This window comes from Spizellomyces punctatus (genome assembly GCF_000182565.1).
Source record: "Spizellomyces punctatus DAOM BR117 chromosome Unknown supercont1.3, whole genome shotgun sequence".
Classification (NCBI taxonomy): domain Eukaryota; kingdom Fungi; phylum Chytridiomycota; class Chytridiomycetes; order Spizellomycetales; family Spizellomycetaceae; genus Spizellomyces; species Spizellomyces punctatus.
In genome coordinates, this window is record NW_015971539.1 from 1,608,686 (window position 1) to 1,632,627 (window position 23,942).

A 23,942-nucleotide genomic window follows, 5' to 3' on the forward strand; every position below is an offset into this window, starting at 1 on the left:
GCGAGCGGTGAGTTTGCCCGCGTCCGCCAACTTGGGAGCCAAGCATCACGTGATTTCGAGGCTTGGATGGAGGTCCCTCGTCAGCCTCCCCGTCCCAGCATCGGATGGTGAATACACAGATCTATCACCGATTGTGCCCCATGATATTACATTTGCGGGTGACATTGAGGCGACCGCAGTGTGACAGAATTTACGGTCCTACTTACCACTTTCTTACCTTCATCTTCCTCGGCGCACTGCAAAGAGAGCTTCGGTATTGACTTTTGGATACAGGGAGATGGGGGACGAGGAGGAGGCTCCACGAAAGGGCGTGGGGAGCCTGGCAAAGTTTTTTGAATCCCAAATGCCCACTACTGACACATTATCGGCGGACCGAGGTCATAACAGTCATCACATACTACCAGGCTCCAATGTGGGCAGCAGACGCGTATCGACTGTGGGGCGATTCACAACCTCTTCAGTACCAAAAAGGACATCAATCTACGAGCGCTCTGGAGTTTCGCCACCGATTGAGCGATCAATAGGGGGTTGGCCAAATGGGCCGCTACACGGCAGTTCGCCTATATTGAATGCTGGCATGGGATCTCCCGACACTGTGTTTGGGCGGTCAAACGGGTCGCATGGGGATTTGAGACATGGAGGAGGCAGTACGGTAGTACCTCGACCACGACGTGAAAATAACGAACAAGCAGATGACTCTGCGTCAGGGAAGAAAAGAATATCGGTGTCCCGATTGAGTCAGTTTTTTGAAAACGCCATTGATTTGCATACGCCTTATCCGCCGAGCTCTGGTGCTCCAGGAGTAATATCCCGTAATACTACATATGTTGGGATTCCAAAGTCTGGGTCAACAGGAAACCTTCACGAGCATCATAGCCGACCACTGGGGAACAAACCTCCACCGCCGTTACGACAACAGCGTCTTGGTGCATCTGCCTCTGCCGAGCATTTGCCCAACCATGCACGACCGGGCTCTGGGGCAGATGGCTATATTAATCCCTTTCTGGCAGACGAAGAGCGATCACTGGAAACGTTGCTCTCATCAGATAATATTGAAGTACCTAAAACAGTGCCAGTTTCGCAGCGCATTGCTTCAATATCAGCGGCCATATCTGCCACCCATGGTGAGCGTCCGTCTTCTATTTACACTCCACCGCGTTCTCCACTCTCTGAATCCTCGATGACATCACGCAATACCTCACCTTCTACGCGCACGTTCAGTCCCGTACCGCCCCCTAGCTTGCCTTCTTCACCAGCATTCAAACGTGCCCGGCCACCGGTTGTGCCGAGCCCGGCGGCTTTGGGTATGAGAGATTTTTCATCGACTCCATCACTATCTGTTGGCGCACCTATGGATGCCGCCCACAAAACACGCCCCCCATCAACAATCATCGTCATGCCTGACCCGCGAAGTACTTACCTTCCCAACCAATCCCATCACGACACTCCCATACATGATGCCCCCGTCCCACAACCTCCCAATAGAGCCCATTCGAGTCAGGCGCTTCTTTCCGTTTCTGAAGAAGGCAGCAGAACCCCAAGTCCGCTTCCAGATGGCAGCAGAGGGGAAGCGAAACGGGACCATGTTGTCCGCGAGATAATTTCAACCGAGAAAGGGTTCTTGAAGGACATGGAGGTGCTAATGGATGTAAGTGGAGTGCCATCAATTTTTGAATATCGACAAGATTACCAAGCGTATCCTCAACTTAGGTGTATGCACTCCCGGCATCGCACGCACAGGTGCTGTCACAACAAGACCTCAAGCATCTTTTCTCTAATTTGGACGTAGTCATAACAACGTCTAGAGCGCTACTAGAGTTGCTAGAAGCGGCAGCAGGAGCACCGGATCAATGGATTGGTGAAGCCTTCAATCAAATGGTACGTTCGTACGCTCAGTTGACGTGGGCGAACGACGCTCATACAGTGTTGCAGATGCGGAAGATTGAGACCACATATTGCGAGTATTGCAAGCATAACGAGGCTGCCATGACGAAGCTGGCCGAATTCGCATCACCGGAATGCCCGCCGCAAATAAAGGACTTTCTCAAGGTTCGTCACATTGGAAATCTGTTCAACTTGTTTAATATCTTTAGAGTACTGATGCCGGGTTTAGGACTGCCAAATGAAGCTTCAAGGTCGAACCGGCGCTTGGGACCTTGGGAGTTTGGTCATTAAGCCAGTTCAGCGCGTACTCAAGTATCCTTTACTTATCAAGGTACTACATAGTGGAGCAGATATGATTACTACGTTTGCACTCGGGCACAGCCTGAGAACAAAGAATCTATTTATATGAACATTTGGATCCATAGCAACTGCTGAAAGAGACACCTCCGGCGCACCCCGATTTCGAGCAGCTTTGCAAAGCCGCGGAGGACATTGAACTTGTGGCCGAGAAGATCAACGAGGTCAAGAAACGCAAAGATCTCGTTGAAAAGTACGTCGATGGGAAGGGGAACGTGAACGTAATGTGAGTATTGGGTATCTAGTCGAAACTTGAAACTATTGATAAAACTGGATAGTTGACACGCTCTTGAATCCAGACATGGAATTACGAAAAAGTGGACACGAGGCACTCAACAGGTACGCCTGTGAAGCCATATTTCAATAATTCAGCAATCCGTATTATTTAGTGACCGCTACTTTGGCTGACATTAGCTCAAAAAAGCGACCGGGCTAGCAGAGCCCGTTACCACTGTGCGTAAATATTCGTGCCTCATCACCTAGAACTATTACATATTAGCTCATTGTGCTTGCATTTTAGTCGGACGCATTGTATGACGCTCTAGTTGACAAACTAGATCAACAGTTCCGCGGCGTGCAGCAATTAGGGAGTGACCTCGCACAGTGGTTAGCAAGGGTAAAACGTATGTATTTCCGTCGGTAAACTCGGTCAATTATGCTCGCCGTTAGCGATTTGCAGCTCTGACATTGTGACTTTCTCCCTTTTCTCGCATTCTTGACTGGTAGAGTTGTTTGATCTTCAGGAGACCATCGCTACTGCGTTTGAAGATGTATATGTCATGGAACGCTCGACTTCATCTTTGGAGGGTGGTGATGACTTTTTTCCCATTCAAGAATATCAGAAAGCGTGTGTGCGCCATACTATTGGAACATGGAGAGATGCGGTAGTGTTTTGGTGAAGGGCATTGTCATTTATTCGTGCATGGATCTGACAGTAGCATATTGTCATTCCCAGGAGAATCAAATCAAAACCGTCATTCAACCTGCCCTGGATACGTTGCTGAAAAAGTTCAAAGATCCGCAAACGGTGATGCGAAAGCGGGAAAAGAAGTTGCTTGATTACGAGCGCGCGATGGCGATCAAAGCTCGAGGGGAGCAGGTAAGGGATGCTTCAATTTACATAAACGCAATCACAGTGTCGCCTCGATGGATCCTGACGCACTCTGCCAAGGTGGACAAAACACTCAACGACTCTGCCGAAGCGTATAGCTCCTTGCATGCTCAGCTGGTGGAGGAGCTTCCACAGTTTCTAGACTTGGTCGCGAAATATATCGACGTCGTGGCTGTGTATATTGCAGACCTGCAAGCACAGGTTCATGCGAGTATTGTCTCCGAGCTAAAGCCGATTTTGGAATTGACGGGAGGGACTAACCAAGATATTATTGGGGGTTACCTTGGGGCCATGGAAACCGGGGGAAGGGTTGACGTCATTGCGAGAAATGTTAATCTTCTCGCAAGGTGGAGAAGTGACATATGGGGTCCCGAAGCAGCGGTACGAAAGTCACAGGACGAGAATGGATGGGACAATGTACCTCGGCCGAGAGCAAACACTATTGGTAAGTAGATTCAACTATCCTGTTCATTTTAATTGCCATGTATCCTCAACAGCCAAATTGTGTAGCGACACCAGCGTCCATCGAAAGTGAAATGCAACGAGGATTTGCTACCAACCCGCAGAGTCGAAGCTCGCCAAATGTCTTCCGAAGCGGTTCGGTAGGGAGGATGGCGGGAGAAAACGAGCCAAGCATTCTTGTTAACGCTGAAGGTACCTTTGACTTTTCATTTGCTCCAATGTATATTCCGGTGCTTCGTGTTGACTTTGCTTCGTTACCCTCACCAGATTCTGCTCATCCCAATACATTCCTCGGCTCTTCCATCGCTCCTCTCACTCCCTCGCCTTACGTCTTCTCAAGTGGAACCTCACCATTGCCCTTGGAACCCACGTCAACAGCCGCTCTCCCTGTTCCCGATATCACTCAAGACCCAGCACCACCACCCACTCCAGACACGTCACCAGAGTTTGATGCGGTGGCCTTGTATGATTTCGAAGCTGATCTACCAGAAGAGGTCGATCTAAAGGCCGGCGATCGAATTGTAGTGTATGAGGCCGACGGGCGCGGGGGGGACTGGTGGTTCGGTTATGTGAATGGGAAGGAAGGCTGGTTTCCGGGGTCGTATGTATCTCGCGTGGAAAAGTAACGTTTCCAGACAAGGTTCTCAGCTTTCGAGTCCTTGTTTCTTCATTTTTGGTGACTATTTTCCTTGTATTGACATGCTACCATAGTGTATTCATGTAGTGTAGGCCAAAGCTTTAAGAATTTTGGGCGGCCTTTTTTGTCAAATTTCAACTATTTTTATCTATTGTCTGCCTCTCGCTCTACATACTCTAAACAAAGAAGCACACAGCAAACTACAAAAATAACTACTTTTCTCTTTGGAGAAGATTCTAATTACAAGCTAAAACTATCTAGTACTATGGGGAAGGCGGTACGGCCTCACTTGAGGGCGGTACGTTTACTCGTTGTGGGGCCACCGGAGCACCGGCGGCAGATGAGGTAGCTGTGCTCACTGCGGGTGCCGCAGCGGGTGCTGCAGCGGGTGCAGCCGTTGCAGGAGACATTGGTGTCGGAGCCGGTACGCCAGCCGGCGCCCCCATAGGTTGAGATGTATACTGCTGACCATAGTCTTGTGGGCCATAGCCTGGTTGTACATATCCATAAGGTTGCTGTCCATATCCATATTCCGGTCCGTAAGCATACGGCTGTTGCCCGCCGTATGCAGCCGGGGGAGGAGGATAAGGTTGCTGTACATATGGCTGTTGTTGCTGCCAGTACATTGCATCACTTTGCATAGTTGGAGGTCCACCCTCATAGCCACGAGTATAACCTCGCTGTTGCAAGGGGACATCATCTTCATAAAGCTCCTCCCATTTTGCCACCTTTGGCGGAGGTACGGGAGCATTCGTTGGTCTCGATCCAGCGTATTTCCTAGTCAATGTCCGTCGGATCGCTCCCATTGCACCGCCACTGGCAGCCGCACCGTCCGCATCAAGTTTCGCAGCTGCCTTTCTCGAGCTCCGCACAAAACACGTCATGACACCGAGTGCTGCAAAGAATCCTCCGACGACACCGGCCGCAATACCAATGGTACGTCCTGTTGATGAACCGTTATCTTCGGACTTTACGGGCGCATTTGTGGTGGTTGGTGTGCTTGTCGTTGCCGTGTCCGATGCTGTTGTTTCTATTGACCGAGACTGAGTTGACGAAGGGACTTGAGAGACAGTTGTTACAATCGTTCTGGACACTGTCGCCGATGCGGAGGGAGGTACAGTTATCGAAGGTTGCGAGGATACCGTCGAACTAGGAACGGAACTAGGAAGGGGAGTTGGAACGGAGGAGGGAGCACTTGACGGAAGTGGTAGCGAGCCCGTAGGAAGGGGAAGAGGAAGGCTGGACGAAGGGGTCGGTTCTGGTGAAGGTCGACCTCCGCCTGCCTGCACACCCAAACTGTACCCGGCGAGCACAACGAGAAGCGAGACGATACGCATAGCCTACAGAATGTTGCCCAACCAAAAAGTCTAGAAAATCTCTATTGGAAAAGATGGGCAATCACCGACATGCCCAACGGGTGAAAAAAGCTACTTTTCCCTTGTGCTCCCCCTAAAAGTCCACCACTTGACAAACTCCGTGTTGAAGCGGCCGAAAGGGAAAAATTGCGATCGTTTCGCATTTATTTCGTACGAGTTTGTATTTTACAAGGTACGTTATTGGTAGTTGATCTGTGGTTGGCCTAGTGGTCAAGCGCAGAGATTGGGATCGCGCAGTAGCGAGTTCGATTCTCGCCGTGATCCATAGGACGGAGCAGGTAGTTTTTTTGATCTGACGTGGCACATTCAGTTTGGGGACCTTTGCCTGCACGTTGCTGCAGTGTTGGACATTTCCAAACCAATCATTACCGAGTCCTGACGCAAAAAAAAGGGTCGACGGGTGCTTGAAACTGCAAAACTACCGGGGTGGTCAAAGTCGCTAGCGGACGTTTTTTTTGTCACCGTTTCTCTGCTTCTCCTCAACATGGGCGGGGACACCACTGAAAGCCTTGTTCCAAGCAGCAAGACTCCACAATGTAAGCGATAAAGGACTACTCGACTCACAGGCAGTCGTCACCATGAACTATGTAAAGCTGATGTTGACTTTTGACAGGGGTCATTGGAGTGTGTGCAATGGACACAAAGGGTACGGCTACTTGAGCAAATTGGTGGAAACTCTGGCATGGCAAAACATCTTATATTTGGTTCTGACTAATAGCACGATCAAAGCCCATGAGAAACATTCTCAATCGATTGCTTTCGAGTGGTGATTTTGAAGCAGTGGTATTTGGTGACAAGGTCATTTTGGATGAAGGTAAACTAAAAAATATTTGATGCTTTCCCATGCTGGTCCCCCCGCGCGCGCTAAGATCCAAAACTTTTAGATGTTGAAAATTGGCCAAGCTGCGATTTCTTCATTTCCTTCTTCTCCAATGGATTTCCGCTACAAAAGGCTATTGACTATGTGCAGCTCCGTCGACCCTTTTGCGTCAATGACGTTCCCATGCAACAGGTCCTGTGGGACAGACGCTTGGTCTTGCAGATCCTGGATGCTGTTAATGTACCTACGCCGCGCAGATTGATCACCCATTGTGGTGATGATCCCGTTGTTCCTCAGAATACTCTGGATCGGCTCAATAAGCTTGGAATACAAATTCCGACTGGTCCGCAGCCAGTGGTTCATGCGGAAATGGTTGATGAGGATACGATAAGGGTTGGAGACCAGCTTATTAAAAAGCCTTTTGTGGAGAAACCAGTGTCTGGAGAAGATCATAATATCTTCATTTACTACTCTCGAGCAATGGGCGGGGGAGTTCGTAAACTCTTTAGAAAGGTAGGAGCGTTGACAAAGGCCCGGAAGCGGAAACTATGGTTCAATACATTTCTCTTCTTGTCATGGTAGGTGGGGAATAAGTCAAGCGAATTTTGCCCGGAACTTGTTGAGATCAGAACCGATGCCTCCTATATTTATGAAGAGTTTATGAATGTCGACAACGCTGAAGACGTCAAAGTTTATACTGTCGGTGACAGGTACAATCATGCGGAAACGCGAAAGTACGTATAATTATCTGCTCTCGCCTCCAATGATTGCGTGTAATGATGTTGGCGGTGGATCTTAGATCCCCGGTAGTCGATGGCATCGTTCGCCGTAACGCCGAAGGCAAGGAAATCCGTTACGTGACACCGTTGAACCCAGAGGAAGTGGAGATGGCGAAGCGCGTCACACTGGCCTTTGGTCAGACCGTATGTGGCTTCGATCTGCTGAGAACTAACGGAAAATCCTACGTGATCGACGTGAACGGGTGGTCCTTTGTAAAAGGCAACGATGATTATTACGATAAGTGCACAACCGTGCTTCGTCAACTGTTCTTGGAACATGCCGCCACAGTTCAGCCTGGCAAACTGCACAAGGAGCCTAGCATTGAGAACCAATGGAAGTTGAAAGCGTTCCTGTCCGTATTACGGCATGCCGACCGAACTCCGAAGCAGAAGATGAAGGTACTATGATGTAGCGTTCTGGACCGTTTGAGGAGGACGCTGATCAAGGCTTCAGTTTATCTTCCGCAGCCCACCTTTTATGGACTTGCTAGACAAAGGCGAAGGCGAGATGGTCTTCAAGAAGCCTGAGCAGCTTCAACGTGTTTCCGATGCGTGTCGTCAAGCACTAGAGGAAGGATTAGAGGACAAGAGTATTCTAGAACAGCTCCGTGAAGTGATGACAGCTAAGGCACATCTGTCAGGAACAAAAGCTCAGATAAAGCCTTTATTCAACAAGGCAAGCAGGATGGTTGACAAAGTCCAGCTCATCGTCAAGTGGGGTGAGGGTTCAGCATCCGTGTGTGCGTCAAAACGTTGTTCATCGCTGATTACTTGCAACAGGCGGCGAGTTTACCCATGGCGGACGACATCAGACCAAGGATCTGGCAGAGAATTTGCGGAAAGATCTCAAGATTATCAACCGCGATCTTCTGGAAGATGTCAAAATATACAGTAGCTCCGAACAGCGCGTTACAGCCACAGCCGACATCTTTATTCGATCCTTCCTCCACCTTGCTGAAGCACCGCAGAACTCTATCGTTGTAAGCAAAGAGATGCTGGATGATTCCAATGCTGTGAAGGAGCAAACGGAGGCCGTCAAAGTCAGGCTCCAGGAGATCTTGAACCCGAATCATTCTGCAACTTTGCCTTTGAACGACCTTCCGCCGGACGTAAATCCACCCACATATGTTCAGGATATGATTGATATCCTGAAAACATTACGGGTCACAATGAGGGAGAACTATGAAAGACTGGAAGTGGAATCTATCCAGCGACGATGGTGTTGTGCAGAGACGCCCTGGCTATTCAAGGTTTGTAAAATGATCATGGCGAATATATACGATATCCTTTCTCATTTGACCGGGCTTAGGAACGTTGGGAGAAACTCATGAAAGACTTTTGCGACGTGGAGCGAAGCTCTTTTGAGCCTTCAAAAGTTTCGGAACTTTACGATTCGCTAAAGTATGACCTGATACATAACCGTGATTTTTGTGAAGGTATGCTCCCTAGTTTTCTTTGAAGATTGAGTATTCTATCGCCGTACTGACTGCTGTGGTGATTGCAGCCATCTTTGCGTCAGAAGTTCACGGCCGTGATTTACTTAAGCAGCTGTATTACAAGTCCAAAGTGATGTTTGACTTTGTTGCCCCGCGAGAGTACGGCATTGAGGTTAGTTACTGCTTGACTGGGATGCCAGAATTTGTTGATTAATAATTAAAGTTTTATTCTGCAGGATAATGAAAAGCTTGAAATTGGCGTTCTCAGTTCCGTTGTCCTACTAAGACAGCTTGTGGCGGACCTCCAAGCGGCGCGCTCTTCACCAAAGCCGAGCACCAGATTTTACTTTACAAAGGAGAGCAAGATTATTTCTCTTTTAAACATTGTCCTGCTGTGTGGTTTGCCTACCCGAGTTGAGAAAGTTGATGAGCTTGACTGTAAGTGTACCAGCATTGGAATATTAACATATTCCCTTGCAAACGTTTCTCACCTGCTGTCGTCGTGCAGACTTGACTCAGATTACCTTTGAACTGTATGAGCGTCATCGCGGTCTGGGGGCGGATGACCCCGATACGAGCGAGTTCTCACTTCGTATTGGGTTCAGCCAAGGTAAAGCAGCATGGAGGTTCAAGAATGTAGGATTGTAATTGCTAATGCTTGTTACTTCGTACCAAAGGTGCCCATAGTCCGAACCTTATTGATTTGCATCTGGATAGTCGACACTCTCTATCTGTTGCACCCAGGATGTAGGTGCAACCAATTTCAGCATCGATTCAAAGGCAAAAGATTAACGGCTTTTTTTCTTCTCTGATGCAGATGGATAAGCGATCATGTTTCTCTGGATGAAGCCCTTGGCTTCCTCACACCGCGTATCAGTGGAAGTAATAGCCCGAAAGAAGGACGACGCTAAACCTTGTCCCTTCCGCATATTATTTATTTATTACACATGGTGGGCAGCTTGTGAATTGCATGCACAGGACTGTCCCTACATAATACATACACATCTTTGGGCATGCTATCTCTGTATTGCAGACGAAACTGTTCAAACTAGGCCTCACGTAGTGTAGAGGTGACAGAAACTGGCACTAGCTACTACACCAGGGAATAAACCGGCGACAACCGGTTCGGAAATGCTAACTAACTACTACTAGGCAATTATACACGCAATACGTAACGGTTGGTTCTAACCGGATAATTGCCCACCACCACACGCGGTCCCTACTAGGCCTTGATCTGGAACTCTTGAATGGCATTGAAGCCAGACTCTTGCATCCAGGAGCGAATCGACTGGGCAGCGTCACAAGCCAGAGGATTTTCAGTAACAAAGGCTTGGAGACTAAAACTGCATGTCAGCGAGATGACAGAAATGACAAGATGCAATCAGTACATACCAACCAAGCTCAACAAATGTGGCAGCATAATAGCAGTTTTGTTAGCAGATCCGATTGGTTGCCGCTGGTTCTGATCACGGTTGTTGTCGGGCGGTCGAGGTCCTCGGCAACACCACATCGGCATTCTCATGATTGATGAGAGTTGGGCAGATGCTTGTGAGTCGAGGATGGGTAAAGAGGAAAGAGGGAAGAGACAGCTAAGGCCGCCCTTTTATAGACCTTCCACATGCGCCTCACCGCAATTTAAAAAAAAAACATTACATGCATGCCACACCAATCTGAGCGATAGAGGGGGTGCTGATTATGCGATATGACAATCCGGATAATATTGGTCCTAGTGCCATTTTCAATCACCTCCACACTTTGTAAGCAAACACCACGTGATTGATGACTCAACGATCGACGATGCCTTTCCCCAAGCTCATTGCGTTTCCTTGCTCTTGATGACTTTGCTATCGGCACCGAGGAGAAAGGGCATCTGACAGTGGTATGTGCTCGAGTGGGATAGTTTTGCTCGACATAGAAACTCCAATGTCTTGTATCATCTCCTAAGTTGTTTGCATTTCGACTAGAGATCTCGCGATTTCCGTTTACTACTGGCACTACCAAGTACCGAAAAGCTTTGAGATCCCTGATACAGCAGAAGCAGTGCGAAGAGTGACCGGAGTATCTTTAGCCACTTGGTTGTGTCTGTCACGCCGTCAACATCCATATCGTTGACTTCAACAATGGCAGAAGCCGTTCTCGCATCGTCCACTTCCGCACATCTGGAACCTTTCCTATTGCTGTCCAAAAATGCAAAGGGCGCTGCTTGCGTACAACTTATTCAAGATGCCTTATCGGCTCCCGGAGTGTATGTCTTTTCAGAGCTTCTGGAAATGCCGACGGTGCAAGAGGTGCGATTTGGTGCATGCATGTAGACTGTGGTTATCACCGACATTTGATGACGCAGTTGCACAGTTAAGTCAAAATCCCGAGCAAGAACCTTACGTGAATCTTCTTCGTCTGTTTGCATACGGCACGTATCAGGATTATAGAGGTGTGCATTGTACATGATGCTATCACAACCCGGTCTTTGTGCTGATGCTTGGAATTATAGCAAACGCGGCATCTTTACCTCCGTTGAATGATGCGCAATTAAAGAAACTGAAGCATTTGTCCATTGTCACATTGTCTGGCGACAACCGCGTATGTTAGGCCACAACAGCGGTCCGGATGTTCACCTTCGAACTGAGTGTTCTTTTGCAGACCTTAAACTACGACCTTCTTCTCCAATATCTCGATATCCCAAACGTGCGAGAACTGGAGGATCTAATTATAGACGCAATATATCAAGACTTAATAAGAGGAAAGTTGGATCAACAGAAAAAGTGTCTCGACGTAGAGTATGCGATGGGACGAGATCTTCGACCGGGCCAGGCGGACAGGATTTTGGTGGTCTTGGGTGCCTGGTATGTCAACCTGTTAGTTTGATGCGTGGGCGGATTACTAATAAATCTTCCAGGGCCCGGACATCAGAAACTATACTGACAAATATTGACGAGAAAATTGGACACATCACACAATGGAACGCAATGCACGCAAGAGAACAAGAGGAATATGAGAAGCTGATTGAGCAGACAAAGAAAGAGGTGCGGGAAAAGGGTGCTGAGAAGCACAACCGACCCGCACCGCCAGATTTCAGCGATTTTGGGGAGTATGCGGAGGAAGGAGGGCGGAAGGCCGGCAAAAGGTATTTGCTGACATTTTAGTTTGTTTATTGGACTTTGATTAACTGCAGCTACGAATAGGTCCAGTAAAGGGAGATATGGCGGACCCAGCCGGCGATGATGTTCTCTCCCTTTGTTTAAACGTGGATAATAAAACGTGCTCCTGTTCTATTCTGACTACTTGGAACCTACAGCTCAAAATTGCTAGCGTGCTCTGACTATTACGGAACTAACGTTCCGAAGCTGCGCTACCTATGTCAGGCAGTTTCTTAAATCTCTGGAGAAGCGGAGCTTTTCCGCCTGTTACTGTTATTCGCGGGCCTAATGCCTGTTGTGCTGCGTCTGTTGATTGGGTTTTAAGTTTCATCTTGAGATCCAAGGCTTTATCAAGCAGCTGTTATATTAAGAATTAGATTTAGCTCGATCCGAGGGACTGAGGTGACAGACTGGGGATACCTGAAGCTTCTGTGCGCGGAGCGCATCGTTTTCCTTTTGAAGCTTCGCAATCCTTTCCTCTGCTACTCGCAGCTGTTGTCTGAGCTCGGCACCTACCCCGGCGCTCTTTGCAGGAAGCTAAATGGTGGAATGTAAGCTGTGACTGGCGCATCTGACAGTATGTTGTAGAAGCCTACCGGTGGGCGGGTCTCGATTTGCGACAGCTTTTCTTGTAGGTACGTGAGGGTCTTTGTGAGGTCTTGAACCTCCTGGAATAGTGCTTGCTTTTCTGATAGTGCGAGAGACAAGTCCCTAGACAGTTGTTCGTTGTTATTTGTCAGGTTAGTTATGGTTGCGATGTGTATCGTCCTTTCGGCTTCCAATTGCAAAACGCTTCCACGTAGCTACTCGAGCGGGAAAGCCGAATTCGTTAGAAAATTGAGCGACAGATTATATGACATTCGCAAAACGACGGCGGCGGCTTACATTAGCTTTCTCTGCATTCAGCACGTCAAGCTGTGCCTCTAGCGCTCGTAGGACGTCCATGGGCATATCAAGTGATACTGTGGAGCTCATTGTGCCAGTTCTCATTCCGCCATCCAAATACTCTTGTTCGGTGGTCCCTTGACTGGACTGCTGCTGGTCAATTAATTCTTGTGAAGGATTTTCACTGGGTTGGACAACTTCATCGTCAGAATTTTGATTCTCCACCAGTTGACTTGGAACTGCCGAATACGGTCGCTCACCACCGTTGAGGGTCTCTACTGACTGTCCCAACGTTGATTCTAGGTTGAATTGTTCGTCAGTTCCGGCGGGCACCATATGGGACGAGGGGCCTTCCCCTATAATTGCACTCGCGGTGGATTCTGCCGTGTTCACCCTTGTGCTTTCCCCAGGAACCGCGCTCTGTGACTGGCTTTCCTCATTTGGTAGAGAGGCATATTGACTCGATACGATTTCATTAGCCATATTTTGATCAGTCTCGGCAGGTTCTGATGTCTGCGGTGCATCCACATCTGCGCCAGGTAAAATGTCAGGGTCACCCGATGACGGCGGTCGGGAAATTACGGTGCGCAAAGTCTGGGAAGCCACCTTCTCCAAAAAGGGTCGTTCTTCTGAAGCCGATGGGGTAGGTGTCGGAACGTCTTTCGACTGGACAGCGAGACCATCCTCCGTATCCTTATGCGGTGCCTCTTTTGCTTCACGTTCGTTTTCTTCATCCGTGGTATCGATGCCCTCGCCCTTGGTGCCACTTTCCGATTCCGGGACCTCTGTACTGTCAACAGTCTGGTCATGCGGTTCAACAGATGATTCCTCAGCCGGCACGCCTACTTCCTCCTCGGTTGTTGGATCTTGGCGTTCAATTGGTGGTGGAATTAGTGGCAGAGGTGCATTTAGCTCATTGTGCTCCTCTTCGCCTACACCCGATTGATTGTCGTGTATGACCTCCGCAAGGGTTTCGGTACCTTCCAATCCCGCACTTGGTTCACCTTCCTGCGGTAACTCGCGATCATCAGTTTTCCCCACTTCTCCGTCATGGGAGCTCGTTGTACTTGATTCATCTCCATCAATACGCGGGAGCTCGCGATCATCAATATTTCCTACTTCTCCGTCATGCGAGCTCGTTGTACTTGGTTCATCTCCATCAATACGTGGTAGCTCGCGATCATCAGTATCCCCCACTTCTTTTTCGTGAGATTCCGTTGGTGCGTCTCCTATCATCACAGACACATCCATTTTATTGCCTTGAACCCGAATCTGTAAATAAGAGGCGACTTACCTTGTTCGGGTGGGAGAATGCGGTCCGCGCCAATATCAGGCTCTGCTAATGTAATCTCACTTTCCTTGTTGATGGGGTTCACTGGATCTGGCGCTTCCTGATCTGCACTGGCTACATTTTCTAGTTGGTCGTTGATTTCTATCGAGTTTCTCTCCACAAACTCTTGGACTGATCCCTCCTCCGCAGTGTTTACTGGGGGTTCCTCCTCCGTTTCTTGCTCCTCCATACTCGCAGGAAGGTTATCTGTATTGGCATCAGGCGCTTCAGGTTCCAAATGGGGTGTCTCTTGATTGAACTTTGTCGACGAGAGTTGTAGTTCTCTGGCTTCAGCCCCATGTGCTGATCCTACGTTTCTGAGATTTTCGGCGGGGGAACTATCATCGGCAACATTGGCATTATCTTCATCTGCGGAATGCGCAATGTTTTCAGATATATCTGGTCTTTGTGTCGTTTGCTCTTGTTCAGCATCTTCAGCTATGTCATCTGTAGTTGATATTTCCTGCGCTTCAGTGTCGGCAATAGCATCTATATTGGTTGTGTTCTCAGATTGTTCTGCCATTGCACAATCTGAACAGGGAAACACGTTATGGGATGTACACGAAATTCTGGCTCCGAAAAGTCCGGATGAAAACGTTCCAATGATTGCCTCCAATGCTTAATACTGACACAGCTGGTCAATGCAACGTTAAGATGATGACCCCAATCCTCGGTTGGGGAGAGGATCCTGGGGATCATGAATGGACTTTTACAGAATAAGGCCATATTTTGCGGGTTTAGTGTTGTGGAAAATATTCCAAAATGTGCATACGCTGTGATGTTTTACTGAATAGCTCAAATGCCCGCAGATGAAATATAATAAGAATAGTATCTTGCTGCAGAAAGTAGCCTTGTTATCCTTCCATTTGCCTGAATTCAATATTTGAAATGTCAGCTAGATGACCCTAATTTTACTAGTCTCAAAGTTATAATTGTCACATACTTGAGTGTAAACACCCTTCAGTGTATGGTGATTCACAGAATAGTCGCTTTTACGATCTATTTTAGTTTGGGACATATGGTGCACAGTGTCGTTTTGAACCGTCCAAGATCTTCACTTCAACCTCATCAACTTTCCGTTACTTGTGGTAAGTGAACTGATAGTTATCAAGCATATCTTGGTAGTCAAGCAAAGAAGAGGTGGTTATGGTTAAAGTTCCGTGTATGCCCCTAGAAATTGGTCAATTTGTCCATATCCTCGCGTAGTGTCATGTAGGCGACATCTATCTTTTCATTTCACTGAATCTATCTGTCCGTGATCCCTCTACTGGTCGCTCTTTTTAACATCCGCTTCGTCCACATTGACCACAACATCATACGGAGCTACTGGAAAAGAAATCGACCTGTAGCATAATACGCTGACGACTTCGCCCTGGTCTGTTAGTGTACGTTCGACCTGCCATCACGCCTCAGAGCAACCCGCGAGCATCACTTTACGCATGCAGCAATCAACGGGCTAACGTCACCCCAAGCCTGCCGCTCTTTGGCAAAGACCAACTAAGGGCCCGTATCTACTTCGTTCTTTGGACTTGGATCGTTATTAGACATTTGTATTTATAATTGGTTACAGATGGCATATGAGTAAAAATACGTCTATATTATGTGGTGGAGTTGGATGCTCTCACTCTGTGTTGCCGAGCACATTGTTTTCGTTTACGAGCAGCTGCCAAAACGGTTGAGTTTTGACGCGCTGAAAGTTGAACTTCAAGTTTATGTCACGTGCTCCGTGAGACTTGGATTTCAGAACAGTTTCGGAGCTTTCGCGCTGAGACTCCAAGGTCATGATGCGAGATCGGTTCGTTCACACAGACGCTGCACCCCCGCCAGAGGACGAGGTGAATGGGGGTGAGTAGATGCAGGCAGGCTGACTAGCTTTTGCCTAATGGACTACTGAGCATGATACTGCACAGAATGGGAATTCAAGGCACTCAAAGCTAAACGATTCGACCAGTCATCGGGAGTATGGAAGTACAGGGTCGCATGGAAGCCAACCCTTTATCAACAGGACGGCCGAACTTGGGGTATGAAAGAGCTGCAAATGGAACCCCCTCCCTGTTTTGATGTAGCCGCTTAAACTATTCCTTGGTTTTCAGTCAAGTGTTGGTGTAAATATTTTGGTCGCTTTGAAAGTTCAATTTTACCGGCCGAATATTGACCTTGTGCACTTTTGGTTTACAGTGGATACTTGGGAACCTGGTTAGTAAAAAGTCGTTACTCTATGTGTTGATCTGTACTTAACGTTGACCTGTCCTTTCACATGGTACCCAGCCGAGAATATCGTTAGTTTCTTATTGTACGCATTGCTTTGCGTGGCATTATGATACTCAGTGCAATCAATTCTAGCCCAAGGAATTCCGGGATGAATTCAACGACCTCTCTATTGTGGACGACGAGGAGGTCAAGCTGGACATGGCGCACTGTGCAAACTGCGATCAGCGCCTTGTATCGCATGATCTGAAGCGACGATCGCGGGCTGTAGATGGTGTACTTTGCTACAATTGCAATGCCTCCCTTGTGCGGACGGGTAGGCTTCCATTGTTAAAAAAAAAGGATCCAAGTAAAAAGAAGTCGATGACGAGGATGAATGGAGCGTTACAATCTGGGAAACCCTCTACAAGTCTGGTCCCAACTGGATCAAGTACTACGAAACGATCTCAGGACATGGATCTTGATATCAAAGCCCGTCGTCTTGCTGCAAAGGCTGGCTCGAAGATTCCTGACAGAAAGTCCCATGCTAGTGGTAGCACGTCGCCACAGCGTCGGCCCTTGAAACGTGATAGGAGCCCCGATCGCTCGGCAAGTCCTGAGAGAAAACGCTTGAAGAAAAGAACAGGAACTGGCGCCATTGAAGTTCCAGTGGATGAAATCATGGAAAAGTACAAACCGAGTGTACCTAGGGGAGTCTTCAATGCTCACTCAGACGCTGTTAGTGTCAAACTCAAGAATATCTGGTCTGGCGACGTGGCTCAGTCTGAATCGCATGACTGGAACCTATCTTTCTTTGATGACGTGAACAAGACGCTCAAAAGCATTGATCCTTCTGGAAAAGTGAGAAAATATAGAGCAGATCCAAATGTTGGGAAATGAACTCACCATAATTTTCAGAAACCTTCTACCTTGAAGAATAGTCTGTCGCGTAGCACAGCAAGCAAAGTAACGTATCTGTTCTACTCGAACCACGCTTGCCCTTTTAAATTGACATTTTGTTTTACAGAAAAAGGCGGTTGCTGCTCAGATAAAAGGACATCTGGTAGATAGGCGTTACTCTGCGACAGTTTTGAGACACTATTCACTGATATCTCTCGATAGAGTACGGCCGTACAAGTTCCACAAGCAGTTATTCACAAAAGCAAAGAAGAAAGCCCATCTGGATATGGCAAGAGGCAGCCATTGACAAAAACAAGAGTATCTGCGATGGACGACGTGGAAACGGCGGCGATCAAGAAGAAAAATCTTCAGGGCAACCCAGAGGTTGTCTGCATGTGGAATGGCTGTGGAACAAGGTTTCGGTCTCAAGAGGAGCTGGCTACTCATTGCAAGGCTGTTCACTTTAATGTACCCTAGTGGATGGTGTTGCGTAATAGGGCACTTATTTGTAAATATTCAATAGCAGATGAAATATATATTGACCCATGTTCGTGTATAATGCCGGTAGTTTCTAATAGCAGTGTGCATCGGTCAAGAAAAGGAGAAAGCTGGACGGACGGGCTTTCAACGACGGGGGCGAAAACAACTCAAGTGTCACGTGTCAAAGTGCTGCGCAATTGCTCTCAGGGCCTGCCATTGAGATTGGCAAACCCAAGATTGCCGATTTCATTTTGGCAAGAAGCGAGGCACTTACCAAGAAGGGGGCTTGCATTGACGCATAAAGTAGCTGCGGCGCTCTAGCAGGAACTTTCTGTGAGCTCTTGCTCGCTGCACGAGCGACTCTGTCGTCGATAATGGAATCAGCGCCGAGAGAGTCTTTGTGTCGAAACCTTCCTTCTCTTTTCCAAAAGTACATTTGCAATACACACCAGTCTTTTGAGCCGTTCGACTTTGGTCTCAGATTCATAAAATCAACTTTGCTCGCACTTGAAACTGACTGGCGCTCCAAACAAGAAAACGCTCGCCCCACAATCACGGCCATCCTTTTACCACTCTTCTTCTATCTTGGAGTACCGGTGATTTTGACCGGTGTCTACGTTTTGGCCAAAAAAAAGCTCAATACATTGGCACCGGCTGCTACTCCTTTGGAACGCCAAAAGGTATCAGGTCAGAACGAGGCCAAAGTACAGCGACAGAGAGCTACAGAGCCTGACGGCTCGCGAAGCAAAGAGAGAAGCGACGAGTCAGTTCCTCGGCCGCAAAAGAGCGCATTGCAGCCAATTACCAACCATTATACCTCAACTTCTCAAGGTATTTGGAGAAACGATCGGAACGCCGGTGAAACCGATCCAATGCTAACATATGTGGTTTTGATTGCCTTCGTCCAGCTACAATGGCAAGTCATAATATGGTGCGAACACGCGCGGCGAGTTCTCCTTCACCAGCGTTGGAACAACACAAAGCGCTGGCGGATCAGGCATATCGCTCCATCACACTTGGCCTGGATTGTGATGATAAGGGTGATAGACCTGGTGCTCTGGAACACTACAGAAGGGGCGTTAAGGAGTTAAAAAATGCCATTGAGCTGCCGTTACCAACGAGACAAGACAGGTATGTGGTTTTCATTGCAGCGGAAAGTAATATGCTAGAGTCGATTAGAGTCGTTCATCATTTTCAGGCTTTAACATCGGTTTCTCATGCAGGGAAAAGGCCGAATCACTCAACGCCAAAATGAGGGGAAATCTTGAGCAGATAGAGAATCGTGTCAAAGAGCTTGTACAAGCACCAGGTTCGGGGTAGCTGTTAATACCTATCGACAAAGAGTCGTGCTCATACTTATGGGTAGCAATGGCATCAACGTCCGCGCCTCCACGAAATGCCCAGAATGTAAAGCCACGAGTCCCTTCAGCAAACGTCAAGAAAGCAGTCCCTAAATCAGAGGTGTGCACGTCCGCGCAAGATGCTGCTTCAAGCATAGATTTAAATTATTATCTGAATGGTTGCAATAGGCGCCAAAGACTTCTTCAAATAAGCTCAAAGTGAGCAATTTAAAGAATGTCGATACAGCAATGGCGAACCGAATTTTGAACGAGATCGTCATTGACAAGCCATCTGTCACTTGGGAAGATATAGGTAATTCTCGGCGGGATTCCATCTTTAGACCGGCCTGACCAAAGCTCACCCAGTATATTTTTCATTCAGTTGGTTTGGAGGGAGCCAAGACGGCTCTCCGCGAGATTGTGATTTTACCCACACTTCGACCTGAGCTATTCACTGGTCTAAGAGCTCCCGCAAGAGGTGCGAAGGAATGGCGTCAGCGTGTAGTTGCGGAGCATGTTCTCAATGGTACGTATATCTGCAGGTGTACTATTATTTGGACCTCCGGGAACTGGAAAGACGATGTTAGCAAAGGTAAAGTGGAAGAGTCTGAAAGCAGATTGAACAAATAACTAAATGCGGTACTATGTCTCCAGGCTGTGGCGCATGAATCGCAAGCGACGTTCTTCTCGATCAGCGCGTCTTCGTTGACATCCAAGTTTGTATGTAATCGTTCACCCAACTAACGCTAGGTTTAGCTCATATCTTCGTGATCATTAGGTGGGTGAAGGTGAAAAGATGGTGCGGAGCCTATTCGCCATGGCCCGACAGCTGCAACCGGCGGTCATATTTATTGGTATGGTGCGCATTTTACATGGTCCAGAGGAACGACTGATGGACCGCCGTGACTTCAGATGAGATCGACTCTATCATGACAGAGCGAAGTGAATCTGAGCATGAAGCATCTAGAAGACTGAAAACCGAGTTCCTTTTGCAATTTGATGGCTTAGGGAGCAGTTCCGATGATCGATTATTAGTCCTTGCTGCGACCAATCGTCCTCAGGAATTGGTATGTCTTGATAAGAGTGTAGATTGTATGGATCAGGCGCTGACGTTCATATGGCCTTTCCTGCTTGAAATTAGGACGAAGCTGCACTGCGTCGTCTGGTATGGCTCTTTTAGCAGAGACGTGTCTTATGATGTTGATCCTCATTATGGAACGAATAGGTGAAACGCATTTATATCCCGTTGCCGGAGGCTGCAACTCGAGCTGCTTTGATTGGAGCACTTATTCAAGGCCACAAGCATGAGCTATCAAAGACAGATCTGAACCGTTTGGTTGCGTCCACAGAAGGTAGCGTCCAGTAGACAGGACATGCGATTTGACACGTTATACTTATGACATTGGACAGGGTATTCGGGAAGTGACATTACAGCATTGGGTAGGGTCCCATCTTTGTATAGTCTATATCCCTTTTGTTCTATCACTTTGTCATTCTAATCATCTTATGCGTACAGCGCGGGAAGCATCTCTTGGACCCATACGAGAATTGGGAGACCGCTTGATGTCAACTTCCGCAGATGCCATTCGGCCTATCAATCTGCGGGATTTCGCCGCAGCCTTGAATATCATCCGCCCATCCGTATCACATGGAAGTCTCAAGCAATATGACACCTGGAATCGGAGCTATGGTACCTATGGGGCTTGATCTCTCCAAATAGTTTTGTATATACACACCCTACGCCGTCGCGTTGCATATTGTAGAATGTATACAGCAAATACCATAGGCCTAGATGCTTCGTGCTGTATTACCATTTCCATTTATGTATTGAGATGCAGTGTTGGTAGTTACAGCATCAGGAATTTCAATCATCCATGTTCGTAGCACCAACGAACGAGAGCTTTTAATGATGCGTTAAGCGCTTACGCGAGACGCGATCGGTAGGGCAAGCCTCCATGTACGGATGACGTGTGTTGGGACATGCGACTTTGAGGGCGTGAAGGAAGGGTCTTCCGTCTCAGCGACCGCCAACAAACAGATAGAAAGAAACTGTTTCTTTTTTGTCTGCTACCACTCCCAGCGAACCTCGAAAAAAATGTCCACAAACCCAAGCACAACCTCTCTTCACTCTGCCGGTTCAAACACTATTGACACTCAATGCAACCCGCATGTTGACCCGAATGCAAAGATTGCGCTTATTGTCGGCGATGGTCCGTAACCTAGTGAACTTCTTTCTGGCTTTAGGCACCGGGCTGACGAAAACTATTTCGCTCCCTGTTCCTTCAGATATCAAAACGATGAATGCTACAGCCCACACATTTATGCAAAAAGGATACGCCGTCGTCACTGCTCGTTCTAAACCAGAGTCCACGGTTGTCAACGTCCGCTCTCCATCAGGTTCCACAACTGGTACATCTCCAGGGGAGGCTAGTCAGTGGATTGTGGAACATGTGGATGACATGGGACATGTGGGATCTGTTGAGAAGATGTTTGCAGATGTAATCCGGAAGGTAATGCATTTCTGCCGTAATATGGCAGATTGGGACATGGTTACAGGTTTGAAAACCTTTAGGTTGGTACACCCAACGTGGTTGTGATTGATACCATCACCTCCACTGTTGGAGCGTCCGCAGAAGAGAAACCATTGTTGGTAACGACGTTGAACATTGACGCCTTTATCAAAGACTTTACGAGAAGAGTTGTTGCTGCGTGTCGGTAAGTATGATGTGTCGGGCCACTTGTTTGCAGGAAGGTTTATGGTGATGGTTTCGTTACATCATTCATGTCCTTACATTTCACACGTAAGGCTTGCCCAGTTGGCCATCATTGGCTTTCGCAAACGGCAATCTCACGCTTCTCAACTACAAAAGCACATTCTCCTTTTCACAATTGACAAAACTAGAAACCCGTCACTGTCTGTCTGCAATGCGTCTATCAAGTCGCTGGCGGAGTCATTTGCCAACGAATGCCGCACAGATAGTGATGGGGGACGCCAACATATTAATGTGTGCGTCGTGGACGCGGACATGCGTGCAAGTGCTGAGAAACTGGCTGACGCTTATTGGAATTGTTGCGCTGGCAATCCATCTCAGGCTGACAGTGGTATTGAAGGGAAGAAAACGGGACTCCACTACGAGCATGTCGACGCGCGACCTTTTGCGGTTGAGCAGTAAGCAGGTTGAAGGAATACCATTGCCCTTTCACATTTCCAATTTGTATCATGTCCAAGCTCTATGATCTGTAATATAAGGAAAACAGAATGTAAATCACGACGGTCGTAGAAGCATTTTGGTATGGCGATTGAAAGATGATTGCTTATTACGTAAATCCCGGATCTAATGGGATCGAATGCAATCTTTTCTGTGGCTTTGCTGTTTCTCGTAAGTCGAGTTGACGATCGTTTGCGTTTGCACTCTAGGACCTTTTCCGAAACGCAACCATGAAGCTCGATGCAAAGCTTCTCAGGTATATGTCAAATGATGAGTTTCGAGTTCTCACAGCTGTTGAGATGGGGTCTCGCAACCACGAAGTGGTACCCACTCGGTTGATCGCTCACATTGCAAAGCTAAAGTCGGGTGGAGCAACCAAGATACTTGGGGAGCTTGCGAGAAACAACCTTGTTGCAAGAGTGCAGAACGCAAAGTATGATGGGTATCGCCTAACGTATGGTGGTTACGACTATCTCGCTTTGCGTACAATGTCCAAACGTGGGGCCATTCACTCGGTCGGAAACCAAATTGGAGTTGGCAAAGAGTCCGATATCTACATTGTAGCCGACGAAGAAGGAAACCAGCGAGTTTTAAAACTGCACAGATTGGGGAGGACATCCTTTCGAAATATCAAGGAGAAGCGGGATTATCTTCGGAACCGCAACGCTGGCTCTTGGCTGTACCTGTCTCGACTGGCGGCAATGAAGGAGTATGCTTTCATGAAAGTACTACACGAAAACGGATATCCGGTACCGGAACCAGTGGATCAGAATCGTCATTGCATTGTCATGGGCCTGGTGGATGCATATCCACTATGTCAAGTGCACGATGTAGAAGATCCGGGAAAGCTGTACTCGGCATTGATGAACCTCATTGTGCGTCTGGCTTGCGCTGGGCTCATACATGGAGACTTTAACGAATTCAACCTTTTGATTAACGACCGCGATGAACCTATTTTGATTGACTTTCCGCAAATGGTTTCCACTTCTCATCGAAATGCGGAAATGTATTTCAACCGAGATGTCGACTGTATTCGGGCTTTTTTCCGAAAACGGTTCCATTACGAGAGTAAGCTCTACCCAAAGTTCACCCGAGATACCGAGCGGGAGTTTTCTTTGGATGTTGAGGTGGCAGCTAGTGGCTTCACGAAGAAGCAACAAGAAGAGCTTGAGAAGGTGGGTGTTTGCGCAAAGGTTGGGTGCCATGAACAATAGTTGCTCAAAACAAACCTGTCAACATTTTCAGCTACAAGAAGAATTGGGGGATCAATCTGATGATAGCGGGTCGGAAGAGACGGATGACGAGGAAGCAAGCACTGACGAAGATGGAGATGTGGAAACGGAAAGGGATGCGGCTACTGTCGAGGACGAGCTATTGCAGGAGGTTCCCTCAAGCGACAACCTTGATATATCCGAAGCTGATAGTCAGCACTTGATGGAGAGCCTGAACGAGAGGGTGCATACTTTGGCAATTGATGATTCGCAGTCGCGTGTTCCATCTATGTTGCAGGAGCGGGATCAACTGGAACAAGCGCCATCAGGATCCGAATCGGAGGAAGAGGAGGAGGTGGACGAGGACAGGATATTGAGGAATTGACATCGCGCTCACGTCC

The 23,942-nt window shown here is 47.9% G+C and overlaps 9 protein-coding genes across 10 annotated transcripts; 7 read left to right on the top strand and 2 right to left on the bottom strand.

Moving 5' to 3' along the window:
* Positions 1–108: 108 nt before the first annotated feature.
* On the top strand, positions 109–4,662 carry SPPG_02307 (uncharacterized protein). The gene is made up of 13 exons (XM_016750598.1): positions 109–1,648; positions 1,711–1,878; positions 1,933–2,049; positions 2,114–2,215; positions 2,310–2,467; positions 2,541–2,580; positions 2,656–2,694; positions 2,762–2,864; positions 2,968–3,125; positions 3,197–3,340; positions 3,413–3,797; positions 3,863–4,006; positions 4,082–4,662. Exons 1-13 carry the CDS (start codon positions 278–280, stop codon positions 4,438–4,440), a joined length of 3,288 nt encoding a protein of 1,095 aa, XP_016611294.1. The 5' UTR covers positions 109–277; the 3' UTR covers positions 4,441–4,662.
* Positions 4,486–5,924, bottom strand: SPPG_02308 (uncharacterized protein). Its single transcript, XM_016750599.1, has one exon. The coding sequence runs from the start codon at positions 5,786–5,788 to the stop codon at positions 4,715–4,717; it is 1,074 nt and encodes a 357-aa protein (XP_016611295.1). The 5' UTR covers positions 5,789–5,924; the 3' UTR covers positions 4,486–4,714.
* A 207-nt stretch (positions 5,925–6,131) lies between these two features.
* Positions 6,132–9,881, top strand: SPPG_02309 (inositol polyphosphate kinase VIP1). Its single transcript, XM_016750600.1, has 14 exons — positions 6,132–6,363; positions 6,441–6,473; positions 6,546–6,641; positions 6,712–7,160; positions 7,230–7,381; positions 7,447–7,825; positions 7,881–8,145; positions 8,207–8,676; positions 8,736–8,862; positions 8,931–9,034; positions 9,099–9,300; positions 9,371–9,472; positions 9,540–9,609; positions 9,680–9,881. The coding sequence occupies exons 1-14, from the start codon at positions 6,312–6,314 to the stop codon at positions 9,771–9,773; spliced, it is 2,595 nt and encodes an 864-aa protein (XP_016611296.1). The 5' UTR covers positions 6,132–6,311; the 3' UTR covers positions 9,774–9,881.
* An 804-nt stretch (positions 9,882–10,685) lies between these two features.
* Positions 10,686–12,409, top strand: SPPG_02310 (uncharacterized protein). The gene is made up of 7 exons (XM_016750601.1): positions 10,686–10,741; positions 10,827–11,150; positions 11,215–11,293; positions 11,354–11,442; positions 11,503–11,705; positions 11,759–11,986; positions 12,045–12,409. The coding sequence occupies exons 2-7, from the start codon at positions 10,983–10,985 to the stop codon at positions 12,082–12,084; spliced, it is 807 nt and encodes a 268-aa protein (XP_016611297.1). The 5' UTR covers positions 10,686–10,741; positions 10,827–10,982; the 3' UTR covers positions 12,085–12,409.
* Positions 12,084–14,818, bottom strand: SPPG_02311 (uncharacterized protein). Its single transcript, XM_016750602.1, has 5 exons — positions 14,179–14,818; positions 12,885–14,113; positions 12,596–12,802; positions 12,420–12,536; positions 12,084–12,357 (listed from the first exon to the last, which is right to left on the bottom strand). Exons 1-5 carry the CDS (start codon positions 14,735–14,737, stop codon positions 12,193–12,195), a joined length of 2,277 nt encoding a protein of 758 aa, XP_016611298.1. The 5' UTR covers positions 14,738–14,818; the 3' UTR covers positions 12,084–12,192.
* Positions 14,819–15,910: 1,092 nt separating this feature from the next.
* SPPG_02312 lies at positions 15,911–17,856 on the top strand. Of its 2 annotated transcripts, XM_016750603.1 has the most exons (9): positions 15,911–16,059; positions 16,125–16,235; positions 16,308–16,410; positions 16,483–16,493; positions 16,558–17,090; positions 17,145–17,262; positions 17,320–17,367; positions 17,429–17,464; positions 17,524–17,856. In XM_016750603.1, the coding sequence occupies exons 1-9, from the start codon at positions 16,054–16,056 to the stop codon at positions 17,776–17,778; spliced, it is 1,221 nt and encodes a 406-aa protein (XP_016611299.1). In that variant the 5' UTR covers positions 15,911–16,053; the 3' UTR covers positions 17,779–17,856. The 2 variants fall into 2 exon arrangements, with proteins under 2 accessions (XP_016611299.1, XP_016611300.1); XM_016750604.1 differs by having other exon boundaries at positions 16,558–17,262.
* A 157-nt stretch (positions 17,857–18,013) lies between these two features.
* Positions 18,014–20,936, top strand: SPPG_02313 (uncharacterized protein). The gene is made up of 14 exons (XM_016750605.1): positions 18,014–18,612; positions 18,690–18,912; positions 19,005–19,090; positions 19,148–19,242; positions 19,311–19,434; positions 19,504–19,599; positions 19,664–19,713; positions 19,776–19,841; positions 19,900–19,975; positions 20,034–20,188; positions 20,263–20,286; positions 20,347–20,473; positions 20,532–20,561; positions 20,638–20,936. The coding sequence occupies exons 1-14, from the start codon at positions 18,156–18,158 to the stop codon at positions 20,826–20,828; spliced, it is 1,800 nt and encodes a 599-aa protein (XP_016611301.1). The 5' UTR covers positions 18,014–18,155; the 3' UTR covers positions 20,829–20,936.
* Positions 20,937–21,104: 168 nt separating this feature from the next.
* On the top strand, positions 21,105–22,391 carry SPPG_02314 (uncharacterized protein). Its single transcript, XM_016750606.1, has 4 exons — positions 21,105–21,331; positions 21,408–21,631; positions 21,694–21,836; positions 21,928–22,391. The coding sequence occupies exons 1-4, from the start codon at positions 21,217–21,219 to the stop codon at positions 22,292–22,294; spliced, it is 849 nt and encodes a 282-aa protein (XP_016611302.1). The 5' UTR covers positions 21,105–21,216; the 3' UTR covers positions 22,295–22,391.
* A 136-nt stretch (positions 22,392–22,527) lies between these two features.
* Positions 22,528–23,928, top strand: SPPG_02315 (atypical/RIO/RIO2 protein kinase). Its single transcript, XM_016750607.1, has 2 exons — positions 22,528–23,505; positions 23,576–23,928. Exons 1-2 carry the CDS (start codon positions 22,561–22,563, stop codon positions 23,924–23,926), a joined length of 1,296 nt encoding a protein of 431 aa, XP_016611303.1. The 5' UTR covers positions 22,528–22,560; the 3' UTR covers positions 23,927–23,928.
* Positions 23,929–23,942: the final 14 nt, after the last annotated feature.

Coding starts and splice junctions, on each gene's coding strand:
- SPPG_02307 (XM_016750598.1), top strand. CDS start 278: ATGGGGGACGAGGAGGAGGCTCCACGAAAGGGCGTGGGGAGCCTGGCA. Junction 2,468..2,540: donor AAGGGGAACGTGAACGTAAT/GTGAGTATTGGG, acceptor TCTTGAATCCAG/ACATGGAATTACGAAAAAGT. Junction 2,581..2,655: donor GGACACGAGGCACTCAACAG/GTACGCCTGTGA, acceptor GGCTGACATTAG/CTCAAAAAAGCGACCGGGCT.
- SPPG_02308 (XM_016750599.1), bottom strand. CDS start 5,788: ATGCGTATCGTCTCGCTTCTCGTTGTGCTCGCCGGGTACAGTTTGGGT.
- SPPG_02309 (XM_016750600.1), top strand. CDS start 6,312: ATGGGCGGGGACACCACTGAAAGCCTTGTTCCAAGCAGCAAGACTCCA. Junction 6,474..6,545: donor GTGTGCAATGGACACAAAGG/GTACGGCTACTT, acceptor TCTGACTAATAG/CACGATCAAAGCCCATGAGA. Junction 9,301..9,370: donor GAAAGTTGATGAGCTTGACT/GTAAGTGTACCA, acceptor GTCGTCGTGCAG/ACTTGACTCAGATTACCTTT.
- SPPG_02310 (XM_016750601.1), top strand. CDS start 10,983: ATGGCAGAAGCCGTTCTCGCATCGTCCACTTCCGCACATCTGGAACCT. Junction 11,151..11,214: donor AAATGCCGACGGTGCAAGAG/GTGCGATTTGGT, acceptor GCAGTTGCACAG/TTAAGTCAAAATCCCGAGCA. Junction 11,294..11,353: donor CACGTATCAGGATTATAGAG/GTGTGCATTGTA, acceptor TTGGAATTATAG/CAAACGCGGCATCTTTACCT.
- SPPG_02311 (XM_016750602.1), bottom strand. CDS start 14,737: ATGGCAGAACAATCTGAGAACACAACCAATATAGATGCTATTGCCGAC. Junction 14,114..14,178: donor CATTCTCCCACCCGAACAAG/GTAAGTCGCCTC, acceptor CTGTGATGATAG/GAGACGCACCAACGGAATCT. Junction 12,803..12,884: donor TGAATGCAGAGAAAGCTAAT/GTAAGCCGCCGC, acceptor CCGCTCGAGTAG/CTACGTGGAAGCGTTTTGCA.
- SPPG_02312 (XM_016750604.1), top strand. Junction 17,263..17,319: donor GCATTGATCCTTCTGGAAAA/GTGAGAAAATAT, acceptor CATAATTTTCAG/AAACCTTCTACCTTGAAGAA. Junction 17,368..17,428: donor CGCGTAGCACAGCAAGCAAA/GTAACGTATCTG, acceptor TTTGTTTTACAG/AAAAAGGCGGTTGCTGCTCA.
- SPPG_02313 (XM_016750605.1), top strand. CDS start 18,156: ATGGAATCAGCGCCGAGAGAGTCTTTGTGTCGAAACCTTCCTTCTCTT. Junction 19,243..19,310: donor AAGCAGTCCCTAAATCAGAG/GTGTGCACGTCC, acceptor TGGTTGCAATAG/GCGCCAAAGACTTCTTCAAA. Junction 19,976..20,033: donor ACCGGCGGTCATATTTATTG/GTATGGTGCGCA, acceptor CCGTGACTTCAG/ATGAGATCGACTCTATCATG.
- SPPG_02314 (XM_016750606.1), top strand. CDS start 21,217: ATGTCCACAAACCCAAGCACAACCTCTCTTCACTCTGCCGGTTCAAAC. Junction 21,632..21,693: donor TTGCAGATGTAATCCGGAAG/GTAATGCATTTC, acceptor GAAAACCTTTAG/GTTGGTACACCCAACGTGGT. Junction 21,837..21,927: donor AGAGTTGTTGCTGCGTGTCG/GTAAGTATGATG, acceptor TTCACACGTAAG/GCTTGCCCAGTTGGCCATCA.
- SPPG_02315 (XM_016750607.1), top strand. CDS start 22,561: ATGAAGCTCGATGCAAAGCTTCTCAGGTATATGTCAAATGATGAGTTT. Junction 23,506..23,575: donor AACAAGAAGAGCTTGAGAAG/GTGGGTGTTTGC, acceptor CAACATTTTCAG/CTACAAGAAGAATTGGGGGA.